Genomic DNA, 16,044 nt, shown 5'->3' with positions numbered 1-16,044 from the left:
TAAAAAAAAAAAAAAAAAAAAAAAGAAAATTTCATTAATTACTATCATACGATTCAAACCTTTAACGTATATGGCATGAAAACCGTAAATGAGAGTGCTAAGGAAGGTAATGAAGCTGTAAATAGTAAAAAGGCGGCGGCGAGGAGGAGAGAGAAAAATTAAGAAAACGAGAGGCGCTCATTGGCCATTACAATTAAGGAGGGGATGGCGCGAACTTCAAGGATGCTTCTCGAGCAAAAGTCAGGTTTTGTATCCTCCTATAATTAGACAATTTCTATGTTCTGCTAGGTTCGTGCTTCAGATCATCCCAAGAGTAACGATAACCATTTTCAAATCAACGCTTCTCAAGGGATTGCATCCGAAACCAGAAGAGATCATTGTATGTACAACATGTGCTGTATATGCGTGTCTTACATATTTTCCAGTATAGATACGAGTCGTTTGATTTAATGTCTCAGTGAGTCTTTTTTTGAATCTTGAATTTGCTTATGATTTTAAACTTCTTGGTTCTCTTGCAGAAGACTTTTTGTTCAAAATTTTCTAGTTACTTGTTTCGTGACTTCCAATGAATATTTTTAATTTGGTTCAAACCCTCTGTTTCTAAGATGGGTAGTTATTTGTTTGGTGCCTAGAATTTATATCTTTTCTGAAAATTGCTTTTAATCCCTTTTGTTTTTTATCCTTTATTTCCTTTTACTACGTTAATTATAGCAATTTCAGTGTCTTTTCTAGACTTTCTTTTTGTTCTATAATATATCGAATTTTCGTTTTTGAGCTGGAGATCCAATTGTTTGCCAAGGAAAAAGGTAGACAAACAAGAAGAGTTGGAATTTGAATTTTTTATTTCAATTAGGAAGCTTTGAGGTATATGTAGGTTACAGGTAGTTCATATGAATTGGGAATGACATATCTTTTGGCCCATGAGAGCTTGAAGCTTTGAATTTGTGGTATAGATGTTGTTTATGATATGCTCTGTGTTTAATTATAAGAACTGGTAGAAAGAGATAAAGGGGAAATTTCTTTATTGGAGGACCTGATCTAGTATTTATTCATTAACTTCTTTGTCTAGCAGAAGGATTGCAATGACAACTAGTATAGCTGCTGGAAGCAGCAAGCTGCAATTTGGGGAGAGGGTTTGCAGGGGACAAGGTTGCAGGCAAACTTCTCGGGTTTCTGGTATAGCGTTCCAGAGATGCATACAGAAGGACCTATCATGGTATGTGCTGAGGGTTGAGGTCTTACTATTTTGTTTATGTAATGATACAGAATTCCTGAGTTTGTTTCAATTTTTTGTAATAACATCATCGTATATGTCCTTGTGGCCAAAATAGTGGCTTCGACTTGATGCTGATTGCTTTTGTGCTTACAATTTGGTATAGAGAAAATTACACTATAGAAATGGTCCCAGGAAAACTTATAATTATTGATTACCTTTTACCGAAAGAAGAATGACACTTTGTTTGAAATGGATTCTGAAATATTTGTTTCTCTCATTAACAAGCTGGCCAGAAATGCCTCATATTTCACATATTATGCAGAGTCTTCTTTTTCATAACATATCAACAATGCAGTCTTCTTTTACGTAACGTATCAACAATGCAATTTATAACATGCGTATGTCATAGTAGCATTGACAATCATTTCTGTTAACTGTATTTTATGCGCTATTTATTTAGTTTATTTTTGTTTTTACTATCGATCATATTTTATGTCATAACAGCAGTGATCCAAATTTCTGTTTGAGTAAACCTTATTCAAAGGTATGCTATTTTGTGCATTTACCAGGTCACGTGGAGTGTCCAAGTTCTTGCAGATCCAACGATATAACTTTTCCAATTCTCCAGTTAATCAGAATTGGAGGCCCCTCAGGACAGTCATTGCATCATGCCTGAGAGATGGTTCCACAAAGTATTTTGATTTTGCCATTATTGGTAGTGGGGTTGCTGGTCTTCGATATGCTCTTGAAGTTGCAAAGCATGGAACTGTTGCAGTGATCACCAAGGCCGAGCCTCATGAGAGCAATACAAACTATGCTCAGGGTGGTGTTAGTGCTGTGTTGTGCCCTTTGGATTCGGTGGAGAATCACATGCGGGACACAATTGTAGCAGGTGCTTATCTATGCGATGAGGAGACCGTCAGAGTAAGCTTCAAGACTAATAATTTTACTGTAGTTTTTTTTTTTTCTTTTTTATTCTAATATATATATTTTAATGAAATTTATTGCATTTTTAACATGGTTTCTCTACAGTTATTTGCAAATCTTGAGAATCTGACACTGTTGTTCAACCTTGAACTGACGTGATGCACATATAACAGTGAATAGTCATTTGAAAAACTAAATTATTTATGTTACACACCAATGTAAATATGCAATGATAGGGTTACAATAATTCTCATGCCTTCACTGTTAGTGCTCCCTCTCCAAACCCAACAACAACAACAACAGAACAAAAACAAAAGAGAAAAAAAAAAAAAAGAGAAAAAAAAAAGGAAAAGAAAAAAGAAACCCAAATTGTTTCACATAAGCATAGTAAACATATTAGAAATTTCAGTGTAGAACACTAATGTATACACCAGCACACCCAGTTGCAAATTGCTTGACATGCTTGTTGAGAGTGCAAACTCAAGGCTTAAGCGCAGAGTACTGAGTACATGGTTACATGTTTTTCTGGCAACAAAGTAAATGGTTACATGTTTTGATCTTTCTGTCAATCTGCAGATTAATTATAAAAGACATCTCTCCTAGACTTCTAATTAAATGAATATGCTCTAATTGCTAAAAGTTAAAATGTTGGGTTATCATCTCTAATTTAAAATTATTTAGTAATATTTAACCTTGTTTTTTTTTTTCCTAGTTGGTACTCACACACACTTGTCTCTTCTGAGACTTGAACCCCTGACCTCCCCTTGGAAAGTAAGAGGCTGATACTGCTAGGCCACTGACCCGTTGGTTAACATTTAACCTTTCAATTTGCCTGCCAGAACACCTTAGATCCAATCTTTGGAGAGCGAAGATTGCAGTATGATTGCACCCAAATTGTTAATTAGAAACGTCAGGAAATGGTGTTTGAGGATTCAGATACCAAGTATCAGATAGCAATATATTCTTTGCAGACCCACCAGTTGCTTCCACCAGTGAGGAGTGTCTTGATGGAATTTTGTCTCTATAATTGTGCGTAAGGCTGAAAATGATCTCTTTTTACATGATAAAATTCGATTGAAAAGGACTGCCTTAGTGGAAGATAATTCTATATTCAATTGCATCTGGTAACTAGTTTTTTGGTGCCTCGTCCCACCCATCTACCTTTTAAAGCAAAGAATGAAAATTAACACTTGGACTTTGGATGTTTGTTGTTAAAAGAACTTAAACTGATTAGAAAACAATATATCATCTGTTGTGGTTTTGTTTTGCCGTACAAGACTTTCTTTATGATTATTTATTTACCACATGAATCATTGAAGATAGTTCTTGTATGTGGAATTTGATTGGATGTGCGACGTCCCACATCGCCTGTGGGGGAGAGGTTGTTGACACTTATATGTGTGGACAGCTCCTAATTGTGTAGATGAGTTTTGAAATCCGTGAGCATGAAGAGAGTGCAAAGCGGATAGTATCTACACAGCGGGTATGTCGTGACAGGACGAATATCTAGTTAGATCAGTTACACATCAATCTTGCAGTTGCTTATATGTTATTGTGCTGCTGCTTGTGTGATCGTTCATGGTTTTTCAAATTATTTTTTATTGGCTGAAGAGTGGCCAAAGTGGCTTTCATGTAGCATTTTCCAGCCTCCCAGTTCCGAAGTGCTCATATATTATATCATCATGTTGTCGAGAAGTTTGATTACTAAATCGGCAGACCAATTAGCAACGTAAGACTGCATGTCTTATGTTGTTTGATCAATTTGTTTGTTTTTTTCCAGATTTTTGGGAAGAATTTTGGGAGAGAATAATTTTAATTATCTAATTTTTTGCAAAAACTTAAACATTTTGTTGGATATCTTGTGAGTATGGTTCTTAAAGCATGCATATACTCCGATGACAATTGGCATGTCGAAACTAATTAACTCTGAGTTCTAGCTAAAGTAGAGAATGCAACCTTTGCTCATTCTTGAGTATCGAGCTTTAATTGAAGTTCTGGTTATATTGTCCAGGTGGTCTGTACAGAAGGACCTGACAGAATCAGAGAATTGATTGCTATGGGTGCATCATTTGATCACGGGGAGGATGGAAACTTGCATCTGGCAAGAGAAGGAGGCCACTCGCATCACCGAATTGTCCATGCTGCTGATATGACAGGAAGGGAAATTGAGAGGGCACTATTGGAGGCAGTTATCAATGATCCTAATATTTTCATGTTTGAACACCATTTTGCAATAGATTTGCTGACTTCTCAGGTTCTTTTTCTAACATGCTCCATTCTTGTTTGTACAAAAAATGGCAGTAATTTATTTTCTTTATTGTAAATGCTCATGTTTGGGTTGGGTTTAGGGGAATGAACATATAATAATATTGACTTTAACATATACTGCATTAGCACGCAAGGGACACAGTTAATGTTGTGAAGATAGTTTGTATATTTTATTAGTGCAGACTTGACACTGTTATGTTGAACCTATGGGACGTGCAAGCAATCTATTGCAATTCACTAACACGAGTATGTATAGCTGGTTTGCAGGATGGTTCGGGTGCAGTTTGTCATGGTGTTGACACTTTGAATGCTGAAACACAAGAGGTAACAATAGTGGTTCTAGTTCATATACATTTATCTTTCTTGTTTTTTCTTTCAAAGTAAATTTTTTGATCATTTGCCTAGCAGACTTTATCTTTACTTATTTTTTCGTGATTGACTTTTAGGTTGTTCGGTTTATTTCAAAGGCGACTTTGCTTGCATCAGGCGGGGTTGGACATATTTATCCAACTACTACAAATCCTCTGGTATTTTCTGGTTTTGATTTTGATCCTTTTATATATATATATATATATATTTGTTTTGAAAAAAAAACTTTTTTCTAACATGTGCTATCTCCTATTTCTAAGAGATACAGTTTGCCATTGAATTTAATTGGGGCATGAAATCACCTGTGACAATTAGTAGCTTTGAAGTATGGTGTTTGGCCTTTTTAACAGTCCTAATGACATCCACCTACATGCATTTTATAAGTTGCACATGTTAAAGACAATGTTGATAACTAAAAATGGGAAGACTTGGAGGTTGTTTGGAAGCTCCATGGGGAGGAAAAATCCCAGATTTTTTGCCTTAGAATATGAAGGGACAGGTCAATTTTCAGGTTGGAGTCACTAGAAAGCAAATATCAATTCATAATTTATAATTGTAATAATAAAGAACAACTTTAAGATTTATTTCATCTTGTTACACTGATCCTATATATATCCTGTCAAGGGAAAACTTCTACAAGACTGGGAATTGATATGGTCAAGCTTCATTATGAGCTTTATTAATTCTAAAGTATGAGGATAAATTAAAATCTGCTTCGTTTCTGTTTCTTTTTCTGCGTTTGTTACTTTGTACCCTTCCTTTTTTTTTGGTGAGTATTGCTTCAAATTGCAATTCTTAAATTCTAAACTATCTTATCACCTACTTTTAATTGGTTAAACCAACTCAACTTGGAAAGCATATATATACCAATTGACTGGGGAAATATAGAGTTGAGTTTTCCTTCCTTGGGCATGCTATGAAAAGATTAAACCTGCACCCTTTATTCATTCTTCATATGTTCTTATAGGTAGCCACTGGAGATGGAATGGCTATGGCCCATCGAGCTCAAGCTGTGATTTCCAATATGGAGTAAGTAATCATCCATGCATTGTTAGAAAATTCTCTTCTATCATCACTGTGTCATACTTGTTCTACTGAAAAACAACTAGTTCATGCTACATAGGCTTCTATAACTTTTTGAACATTCTGATGGTTCTTAGAGATGAACTGAAATCAGATTGCCTGTTTCTGTTGCATTAAAAATCACTAGTTCATCTTTTGGAATGGTGTAATTGTAGTAATATGGAGTTGTTCCTTTCAAATGTTAAGTAAAGCTTGATGATTTCATTTTCATAAATGTTAACTACCATCTACTCTAAAAGCTTAAGCTATTAGAGAGGGTGTAACTTTAATATTTATATCCTTCAACACGCCCCCTCACGTGTGGCCTTCTATTTGGTCCAACACGTGTTTTTCACTTTTTATTTATTTATTTATTTAACATTTATTTAAAAATAAATAAAAATTAGGGTGACGGCGAGGTTTTGAACTCGAGACCTTTGGCTCTGATACCATCTTAACTACCATCTACTCTAAAAGTTTAAGCTATTAGAGTGGGTGTAACTTTAATATTTATTTCCTTCAACAATAAACTATTGAGCATTGCTAGGTAATAAATTGCAAATGGATGGATGATGCACCTGTTGTCATGACATATTTCTAGAATAGCAGTTAGCCCCATGTAATGACTTACCTAGGTTTCTAAGATGTTTATGTTTCTTTGAGGAACACTAATTTTGTGGCATTTATTATTAGGTTTGTGCAGTTCCACCCAACTGCTTTAGCTGATGAAGGTCTTCCAATCGCTCCAACCAAACCCAGGGAAAATGCATTTCTTATCACTGAAGCTGTCAGGGGTGATGGAGGCATCCTCTACAATTTAAGCATGGAAAGGTTCATGCCCATGTATGATGATAGGGAAGAGCTTGCTCCTAGGGATGTGGTAGCGAGAAGTATTGATGATCAACTCAAAAAGCGCAATGAGAAGTATGTGCTACTTGATATAAGTCACAAACCCAGAGAAAAAATTCTCTCTCACTTCCCCAACATAGCTGCTGAGTGCCTCCTGTATGGCCTAGATATAACCCGCCAACCAATTCCGGTGGTTCCTGCTGCTCATTACATGTGTGGAGGTGTTCGTGCTGGGCTCCAAGGGGAGACAAATGTACGTGGTCTATATGTGGCAGGTGAGGTTGCATGTACTGGTTTGCATGGGGCAAACCGGCTTGCTAGCAACTCATTGCTTGAAGCACTAGTATTTGCAAGAAGAGCTGTACAACCTTCAATAGATCACAAGAATAGCTGTAGTATTGACTCAAGTGCTTCTGATCGGTGGGATCGACCAGTTGTGCCCATGTCACTTGGGAGCAGTGTATTGGGGAAAATCACGAAGAGGACAAGGGAAGTGAGGAAAGAATTGCAATCAATCATGTGGAAGTATGTCGGAATTGTTCGGTCAACAACGAGGCTAAAAACTGCAGAGCAGAGGATTGGGGAGTTGGAGTTGGAATGGGAAGCATATTTATTCCAGCAAGGGTGGGAGCCAAGGATGGTAGCGCTCGAGGCTTGCGAAATGAGGAACCTCTTTTGTTGTGCTAAGCTGGTGGTGAGCAGCGCCCTTGCTCGACATGAAAGCCGTGGCCTTCATTACACTACTGATTTCCCTCATGTTGAAGAAAGCAAGAGGCTGCCAACAATTATCTTCCCTTCTTCGTCTGTATATAGCACATGGAGTTCGCGGCAACTTCACCAGCCACACTTGTTCTAGAAGTGCATATCTATTCTTCCTGCACAAACATGAATGTGTAGGTACCTTTTAACATTTTATGTTTGAAAATTAGCATTCCAGCAACTTTCCAGAAGATTGAATTTGGTTGTTCAGCTTTTTGGAGAGAATGCACCAGGTTGCTTTTTATAATTATATTCAGTTTTACTTTTTTCCCTCTACATTCTTTGTTCCAAATAAGGAAAAGTTGATTTCAGGCCAGTATTACTGATTGTATAATCCTTGTACCCTTGGGAAACATCATTTTAATTTTTTATTTTTTGATATAATTTATTACCAGTGACTTGTAAATGATTTAAATTTTTAGCATTCAGTGTAGTCTATGTATTGTTCATTGGCCACAACAATTTGTATGGTACAAGGGCTATGATTAATTACAATAATCACTTAGCAGCATTGGAAATAACTGTTGTGTACCTATTATATTTGTGGGTTGGAGAAATTTTCACTGTAAATTGTTATGTTGGTGTTTCTCTCTTCCTCTAATTTTTTATACGTCAGAATGACACCATTAGTTCAACAATACCAATGTTCCCTATTGTTTTACACCAGTATTTCCAAAGTATCTAATATGAGAAAGTATAATTTATTTATTTCTTTCTTTCTTTATTTTTGAGGTCTCACTTCTCAGGTACCATTATTTCTTGCTTTCTTTTCCTTCCTAAGGACTCCAACAAGATTATCATAAACTATCATTTCATTTATTTGCTATCCATTTCATGCTTACACACTTCTAGTTCACACTTCAGTCTCTCCGCTACTATTTTTCCTTCTTTCACGCCTACGCATTGTTGCTTCACGCTTCAGTCTGTTCACTGGAGTTCTATTTTCCCTTTCCTTTTAGAATTGAGAAAACACAGCATTAAATCTTTTTTTGTAAAAGCTTTACTCTTTGGGTGGCCTCCATATTAATCAAATTTCCAAGCATGAGACAATTCAAAGATTGATGTCGTCTGGCCCACTCACAAATATGTGGGACCCATCACATTGTGGTGAACTAGATCACGTAAGTGTAAGGCTAAACTAATTATAGTGAAAGGGTTAAGTTTAGGAATCAATTTAACCACTGATGACGGCATTAGTGAGGATTTATAACGATCAATGACGATAAGTAGATAGATATTTACTTACCAAATCAGAGATAGTGATTTAATTATTATTTATGATTTGATTATTAAAATAATATATGTTAATTTATTATTAATTCACGTTAATAAGGAGCATATTATAAATTCTTACCGGTCATAAGCTAACTATTGTCCATTTTTATTATCAGAATGAATTTGAGAAATGAATGGTCCACCCCGAACCAGACCGTTGACGTAACAGCGCGTGCAGTAGCGCAGCCGTCCTTGGCTAGATGCCTAGATAATAATGACCCAAAGTTTGTGTTTAAAAATCCTCTGAGAAAAAGGCAGATCGATGACGACTCTTGTATTTGGATCCTACCGTTTCACGTGATCAGTCTCTGGGACCCACTCGATGCATACCCATTCACACTTCACAGACCACACTTATTTCACACTTGCATGTGTTTGTACATGTAACTGGTCATAAGAGTGTTGGTCAAGTGCTAAGCATGGCCATGGAGAGGATAAGTATGATAATTTGGGTATGTGGGTTGTTGGTTTTTGGATTGGCTGGTGGAGTAATCAGTGGCGGCGGCGGCGGCGGTTCAAGCAGCTGTGGTTTCCCGGCAATATACAACTTTGGAGACTCAAATTCGGACACTGGGGGTCGATCAGCGGCCTTTGATGAGCTGCCTCCGCCCAATGGTGAAACCTTCTTTGGCAAGCCCTCTGGAAGGGCTTGTGATGGTCGTCTCATCATAGATTTCATAGGTCAGTGCCCTAATCATATATATCATTCTACACTTCAGTATATTTACTCCGTCTTAATTTCACCATGCTTATTATTACAGTTTTGCTTTGAGATTGGAGGAGTTTACACTACTACACTCCTAATGGTGGTGCAGTGGCCACCCCATTGTGAGTTGTAAAATAGAGTTTTAGTCCTTGGTGTTTATTTTACCGTCTGTATTATCAGGCTATGGCAAGTGTTGTGATTAGTGAATTACTACAAACGAAAGTGACTGCTATTAGACTTAAGTCTGCTAAATTTAGACCTTATAATTAGTCTAGTGTTTAATTATTAAATAAAGTGTCGGTTCGATGCCCAGTGATGCTTCCTCGCCTTCACATTGATTGATTTCAAGTATCCATAAAAACAGTGTCCAGCCCTCTTGTCTACAAATATACGAATATACCAAAACTGAAATTCTTTGGGATTTGACATCCTTGAGAGTAAATTACGAATATACCCTTGAGGTGCCAACATCCAAACTGATATTGCTACCACCCCATTTGACTGCCACAGCAACTTGTACATCATTGTTGTGAGCGAGTTTGAATACTACATATCCGCATTTCATATTTCTAATTGATTTCACCATCCAGTGCAGCTGAGAATTTGGGGTTGCCATACTTGAGTGCCTATCTGGACTCAATTGGTACGAATTTCAGGCACGGTGCAAATTTTGCAACAGGAGGTTCATCCATCCGTCCAGGCGGCTATAGCCCTTTCCACCTAGACTATCAAATCTCTCAGTTCATACAATTCAAGTCACGCACCACTGCCCTCTATAAGAAACTCAGTGACAACAGTGAGTTATTCCTCTCTGCTTCCTTTTTAAGCTCACACATGGCATGTGATTGGAATTGATCATCAAGTCATATCCTTTGAAATGTGATTGAAACAAGTTTCTTTCAAAAGGATTAATTAAGGCCGGCACATTCTAGGATTGCTAAAATGTAGAGGATATGAACATGTGATTAATTTGCTTTCATTCAGGGAGAACCCCGCCGTTTAAAAGCAGTCTTCCAAGGCCCCAGGACTTCTCAAAGGCTCTGTACACATTTGACATTGGACAGAACGATCTTGCCTATGGTTTTCAACATACAAATGAGGAACTAGTCCTAGCTTCCATTCCTGATATCCTCGACAAGTTCTCACAAGCTGTGAATGTAAACAACACTACTTTTTGAACATGATGTAGGATACAAATTTCAAGTCCCATCTTTTATCAAATGAGGATCAAAACTAATGTGTGTCACAATCAATGATGTTTCAGCAACTATACAAAGAAGGGGCGAGAGTCTTCTGGGTACATAACACTGGCCCAATTGGCTGCTTGCCATACAGCAATATATATTACCAACAAAAGTCTGGTAATTTGGACCAAAATGGATGCGTGAAGCCTCATAATGGGGTGGCTCAGGAGTTCAACAGGCAGCTAAAGGACAGGGTGTCCCAGCTAAGGGCACAGCTCCCAAGTGCAAAATTCACATATGTTGATGTGTATTCTGCTAAATATGCAGTAATTAGCAACGCGATGAATCAAGGTAAACTTACTAATGAAGAATGTTGGACACGAAGCTCAACTACAATCAGTCAGTATGACAGTTGAGCGCACTTAAAATAACTTGTTACATGATTTTTGTCCATTAGAGACTGCAAACCCTAATTGTTTTGGCTTTGTGATGGCAGGATTTGATGATCCATTGAAGTTCTGTTGTGGCAGTTATTATGGTTATCACATAAATTGTGGTAAGACAGCAATAGTGAATGGAACAACATATGGTAATCCATGCAATAATCCATCAAGCCACATAAGCTGGGACGGCATACACTACTCTGAGGCAGCCAATCGATTGGTTGCAAACATCATTCTCAATGGTACCCTGTCTGAGCCCCCTGTTTCAATTTCAAAGGCTTGTCATAGTTCCATGATGCTATGAATCAACCACCACCGTTCAGCTGCCTAATGTTATCTGTATCGGTTAGTGATGTTATAAATATTGGTGGATTTTGGCCTGCATTATGTACTCTTTTATTTATTCTATGCTTTTTATGCAAAATAAGAGACATTTTCCCAGAATTATCTTATAAGTTTTTGACGCTATATATCATGATGTTACAAGCTGTTTTTTATTATCTAAATTTAGTTAGCTGGTAATTACTAAAAGATTTGTATTTCAGAAAAGACAGATTGCTCAAAATGGTTACTACTATATTCTCTCTCATTTGGCTTAAATTTAGAAATCTTGTGCCCAAACAACTCCTAATTTACATCAAATGATAAAGACAGCAAAAAAAGACTGGTCAGCATCTCACTGATGCATGAGAGAATTGCAGTTGTTCTCTAATAGTCAGTTTGGTGCAACAGCAAAGGAAAATGAAAACCCACCATTTCTTTATAACACAAAATAGTATTCAACAGGCAAGTTGAGAAAAGGAATTACATCAAGGGAAAATGAAATCTCACCATTTCTTTATTAAGCTAGAAGATATTACAAACAGCAAATTGACAAGGAATTCCATCAACTGCTTAAACAATTAAAGACAGCGACATTTAATCTCTTCCCTTGATCCCGAAGAAAATAAAATTGACAGTTGGAACCAAAATTCTCGCCTTGCTGTTGAAACTTTTATTTTTCCAATTCTCAAAGTGACCATCTAATATATTCTCTGAGACATGTACATTCAAGTAAAAATAATACATCACAGGCATCATAGTACCTCAATGCCATCTTTTACAATGGTATGAGAGTTGTTGGTGTCAAGGAGGGTCTCCAGAGATCTGGATTCCCTGTTTCGAACCCTGCCTGCTTCTTTTAATAACTCGCCCAATCTCCGCTTCTCATCATCAACATCAGGGTTTGCTGTTCCAAGCGTATTCTCTCTCATCCCGACAACATATTCCAGTATTTCAATTGCATCAGCTGATCTGCATACAGATGAAACAAACAAGGCTAAAAATCATCCAATGTGCAGTTAACCAATGTATAAATTCTTCAAAGTTTTAGCATTTTTAGGCTCCTTTTACTTAGAAAGAAATGCAAAAAAACTTCAGGCTTCTTTATACTAAAAAATAATCCAGAATAAGAAAAAAATAATAATAATCAACCAGATGAATGGTTTCGCAGCGAATGATACCTTCAATATACTCAATGGGGACAGACTACATCAGTATCATAAACAACTACTTAATGCTCAAATAGGGTCACAACACAGCACGTAGTATCCTCACCGTGTAAGTAAACAACTCAAAACAAGAGCAAGACCTGGTTAAAGGCTTAAAGCATATGTAGTGCTGCAAAGATGCAATCAATAAAAAATGCTGCTAAGATGAAACAAAAGAGAGTAGATACCTGCCCATTGCATCATAAGTGCCTGCAAGATTGCTATAAACCCCTAGTGTATCAGGGTGATACGGTCCATGTTCAGCTTCCAAAATACTCCTTGCTTCTTCAAACAGATCAGCAGCCTCGTTGATGGCGTAAAGCTGCACACAAGCAAGTCCCATTTGGTTTAGAGCAATTGCAAAGAGTGCAGATTTCTTCTCTCCAATTACCCGAAACTTTGAAATGGCATTTTTGAAGGAGTTGTAAGAATCAGCATAACTCCCCATCATATAATACAAGACCCCCATTTGAGCTTCAATTCCGGCAATTGTGCTTTGCTGGCCTGGGGCATTGCCATACATCTTTAAAGCCTTCTGAAGTAACTCGAGTGCTTGCTCCTGTTCATCCATAGATTCATAGATAGCAGAAATGTCAATTAGACCACTGGCAATCTCTTCTGGGGGACTCCCTGGAATGGGCTTTGCATAAATACGAAGTGCGTTTTCACAGTAAGATTTGGATTCCCTATATTTTCCAGTCTTGTTGTACAAATCAGCCAAACGTACGAAGACTGAAGCAACGGATGGATGATTTTCTCCTTTGGTTGACTTGAAGGCAGTGAGTGCTTTCTGATAAGCAAAAACAGCCTCATCATACCGAGCCAAAGATAAATATGCATCACCAATGCTGCAATCAATGGAAGCCACATCTATTTCCTGACCATTCATAGCCATGGCCATGCTTGCTAAAACATAATGCTCAAGAGCAGATTCATAGTCTCCCTTGGAGTCACAGATAAGTCCCATAAGTCTCCTATCTGCAGCTTCTTCAGGTGAAGCAGGTGAACTATTCTCTCTATGAATTTCAAGTGCCATCTGACAAAGCTTTTCAGCCTCGTCAAATTGCAATGCCTGAATATGAGCCTCAGCCACATATCTGCAAGTCTCACCTAATCGGCTGTCCTTTTCTCCGAGAACTTGTCTTTGGATCTCTAGTCCTGCGGTGTAACACAATAATGAATTCTCAATCTGGCCGAGCATTGCATATGTATCACCTAACTGCATACACCCAGCAAACTTAGCTAGTGCATGATTTTGGCCTTCATCCATCACTGGAATTTCTATCGAGTGCTCAAGAATTGGAATTGCATCACTGTGTTGGCCTAAGCTACAGTAGAGTGCTGCTATAACATGCAAACACATGACTAGCTCTAAATTGGGCTTCCCATTTCCACATCTCTCAAATGATTTCATTGAACGAAGAGCCAACTCGAGAGCCTTCTGAGGATTATCCCCTGATGAAACCAGGTTCCTTGCCTTCTTAAGTAAATAGGGTCCAAGGTAACCTTCCTCCATAGGATCCTCAGTCACATTCTGCAACTTTTCCCCTCCTAAACTAAAATTCCTTTCATTCTTCATGGAAAAAATTGCATTTATTTTTCTTGAACTTTTCCCATTCCGCTTACCAGTAGGAGGTCTTTCATTCAAGGATTTGCTTCTTGTATTCAATTTTGAGGATGCCTCGGATTCTGATTTCAAGTGAGAGAGCCTCTTTGAATGTGTAGAAGAAAGAGACTTGGAATTTGGAAATTGAGAGTTTTTCTCTTTTGATCCATTTTCTTTCTTAGTAGCACCATCTTTGCTCTCAATCCCTGAGTCTTTCATTATCTCAAATTCCCCATAATTTCCTCCAGCAAGATAGCGCAATTCAGAATCAATCCTTGACTCCTCACCATATGACAGAAAGCTATTCCTTGATGGGGAATGATCAGAGCTCTGCATATCACAGACATTGTGATATAGCTGCTCGATAGAGGTGTCAACAGCCCCATCTATAGCTAGGTCAATGGAGTCACTTTCAGGACTGCGTGTACTCAATGTACTTCTTGGAGACCTCACACTGAAATTTTCCTTGTAAGGGACACAGTGTCCATTGGTCTCTTTTCCATTGCTATCTTCACTTTGTCCTTCCATGATGAATTCAGGCATACACACGCTCTGTATGAATGAACAAGAACACTACAATTGCTGCAAAAATGTCTATAAATAAATGAAAAACAATCCATTCTTATAAAAAGTTTGCACAGAATCAATATTTCATCAGTGTTATGTAGCAAAATGCAAAAAATAATGCATAAATAGTGACACAAACTGCTCATTTTCAGAAAGAAAAAAAAAATGTTTCCAGAATTTTGCATTATAGCCAAAAGTTCCAATTTCAATTCAGAGCAAGAATGAAATGTTTAAGAGATATTTTTTATTATATTTTTTTTTTCCCGGTAAATTAAGCCTAAGAATATGTTCAATGAATAAACCTTTGATCTTTAGATTGTAAAATTTGTCTTCAATGAAGTTTTTATACAATAATAAATCAAAGAACAAACAGAAAACAGAATGGATTTCAATTCGTTTACCCACATATCTCAACAAATTACTAAAACAGAAACCAACAATTCAAAAACCAAACAACATAAATTGGGAGTAACAGAATTTGAACAACTACTTACAAAAATTCAACAATAATTGTAGAAAGAAATCATTATAAACAAAAACCAAAAAATTGTCAGGAAACAATAAATCAATGGATGAAAATAGAGACCGTACCTTAGAAATCCACCAAGAAAGCGAAGATGAAGGTATTATGTTATCTGGATTTATGAATATATAGAAACAGAAGACGGGTATATATATATATATGTATATAAGTTGATAATTTGATATGCAAAGAAATGAGTTTAGGATGTTAAATAGGACAAAATGGGTAATTGGGAATCAAATAATTGAAACGATAAATAAATAAATACATATATGTATATGTATTTTTGTGGGGTTGCAGAGATGTTAAATGTTGAAGCAAAAATGAAGGCGACTTCTCTCCCACCGCCAACGCCACCGCCTACAACCGCCGATTCTGCTATTTTTTTTGTTGGCATTGAGAGAGTTGGCGCGATTAACGGCTTTTCAACGCGGAAACACACCGAGTGTTTACGTGACAGCACTGTCACTGAGAGATCCTGATGATTCAATCACTTGCTTCCACATGGCAGCATAGTTAGGTGCTTCTTTAAGTGGGACCAGTCTTTTTGTTACGTGGCGTTATTATATTGGTTGTTACTTGGGTTTCGTTAATGGCGCAGTTCGTCAGTTGGTCGTCCACTCTCAAGGCAGATAGACCATCTGAACTGGATCTGATGGGGATACGTGGGGCTCCATATTTGGACAGTCCAGCTATTTTTAATGTTGAGAGCAGAGGACCCAGTAGCTTTCCTGGTTGTAGGCCCAAATAAAAACCTTAGG

The 16,044-nt window shown here is 37.3% G+C and overlaps 3 protein-coding genes across 7 annotated transcripts; 2 read left to right on the top strand and 1 right to left on the bottom strand.

The window, feature by feature from the left end:
• Window positions 1-184: 184 nt before the first annotated feature.
• On the top strand, window positions 185-7,865 carry LOC132283620 (L-aspartate oxidase 2-a, chloroplastic). 3 transcript variants are annotated; one of them, XM_059785606.1, is made up of 8 exons: window positions 185-379; window positions 1,073-1,216; window positions 1,786-2,140; window positions 4,155-4,397; window positions 4,679-4,735; window positions 4,858-4,938; window positions 5,748-5,809; window positions 6,536-7,865. In XM_059785606.1, the coding sequence occupies exons 2-8, from the start codon at window positions 1,083-1,085 to the stop codon at window positions 7,545-7,547; spliced, it is 1,944 nt and encodes a 647-aa protein (XP_059641589.1). In that variant the 5' UTR covers window positions 185-379; window positions 1,073-1,082; the 3' UTR covers window positions 7,548-7,865. The 3 variants fall into 3 exon arrangements, with proteins under 3 accessions (XP_059641589.1, XP_059641590.1, XP_059641588.1); XM_059785607.1 differs by having other exon boundaries at window positions 1,070-1,216; XM_059785605.1 differs by lacking the exon at window positions 185-379 and adding an exon at window positions 385-457.
• A 1,196-nt stretch (window positions 7,866-9,061) lies between these two features.
• On the top strand, window positions 9,062-11,645 carry LOC132282208 (GDSL esterase/lipase At3g27950). Its single transcript, XM_059783819.1, has 5 exons — window positions 9,062-9,406; window positions 10,027-10,227; window positions 10,416-10,588; window positions 10,696-10,966; window positions 11,112-11,645. The coding sequence occupies exons 1-5, from the start codon at window positions 9,145-9,147 to the stop codon at window positions 11,360-11,362; spliced, it is 1,158 nt and encodes a 385-aa protein (XP_059639802.1). The 5' UTR covers window positions 9,062-9,144; the 3' UTR covers window positions 11,363-11,645.
• A 132-nt stretch (window positions 11,646-11,777) lies between these two features.
• On the bottom strand, window positions 11,778-15,693 carry LOC132282207 (protein KINESIN LIGHT CHAIN-RELATED 2). 3 transcript variants are annotated; one of them, XM_059783818.1, is made up of 3 exons: window positions 15,352-15,693; window positions 12,776-14,745; window positions 11,778-12,351 (listed from the first exon to the last, which is right to left on the bottom strand). In XM_059783818.1, exons 2-3 carry the CDS (start codon window positions 14,734-14,736, stop codon window positions 12,135-12,137), a joined length of 2,178 nt encoding a protein of 725 aa, XP_059639801.1. In that variant the 5' UTR covers window positions 14,737-14,745; window positions 15,352-15,693; the 3' UTR covers window positions 11,778-12,134. The 3 variants fall into 3 exon arrangements, with proteins under 3 accessions (XP_059639801.1, XP_059639800.1, XP_059639798.1); XM_059783817.1 differs by having other exon boundaries at window positions 12,776-14,787; window positions 15,352-15,692; XM_059783815.1 differs by having other exon boundaries at window positions 12,776-14,775; window positions 15,352-15,692.
• Window positions 15,694-16,044: the final 351 nt, after the last annotated feature.

The sequence above is a fragment of the Cornus florida genome, unplaced genomic scaffold (assembly GCF_030987335.1).
Source record: "Cornus florida cultivar Cherokee Brave unplaced genomic scaffold, ASM3098733v1 CherokeeBrave_3.0.0_Hap2_Chr11, whole genome shotgun sequence".
Classification (NCBI taxonomy): Eukaryota; Viridiplantae; Streptophyta; class Magnoliopsida; order Cornales; family Cornaceae; genus Cornus; species Cornus florida.
This window is presented reverse-complemented; position numbering and strand designations above follow the sequence as displayed.

What these genes read in the sequence shown, in the direction of transcription:
- LOC132283620 (XM_059785605.1), top strand. Translation starts at nt 402, where the DNA reads ATGCGTGTCTTACATATTTTCCAGTATAGATACGAGTCGTTTGATTTA. An exon ending in TCGTTTGATTTAATGTCTCA is followed by an intron (nt 458 to 1,072) that starts GTGAGTCTTTTT and finishes TTTGTCTAGCAG; the next exon opens with AAGGATTGCAATGACAACTA. An exon ending in GCTGTGATTTCCAATATGGA is followed by an intron (nt 5,810 to 6,535) that starts GTAAGTAATCAT and finishes ATTTATTATTAG; the next exon opens with GTTTGTGCAGTTCCACCCAA.
- LOC132282208 (XM_059783819.1), top strand. Translation starts at nt 9,145, where the DNA reads ATGGCCATGGAGAGGATAAGTATGATAATTTGGGTATGTGGGTTGTTG. An exon ending in TAAGAAACTCAGTGACAACA is followed by an intron (nt 10,228 to 10,415) that starts GTGAGTTATTCC and finishes GCTTTCATTCAG; the next exon opens with GGAGAACCCCGCCGTTTAAA. An exon ending in AGTTCTCACAAGCTGTGAAT is followed by an intron (nt 10,589 to 10,695) that starts GTAAACAACACT and finishes ATGATGTTTCAG; the next exon opens with CAACTATACAAAGAAGGGGC.
- LOC132282207 (XM_059783818.1), bottom strand. Translation starts at nt 14,736, where the DNA reads ATGCCTGAATTCATCATGGAAGGACAAAGTGAAGATAGCAATGGAAAA. An exon ending in ACTTATGATGCAATGGGCAG is followed by an intron (nt 12,352 to 12,775) that starts GTATCTACTCTC and finishes ATCTGTATGCAG; the next exon opens with ATCAGCTGATGCAATTGAAA.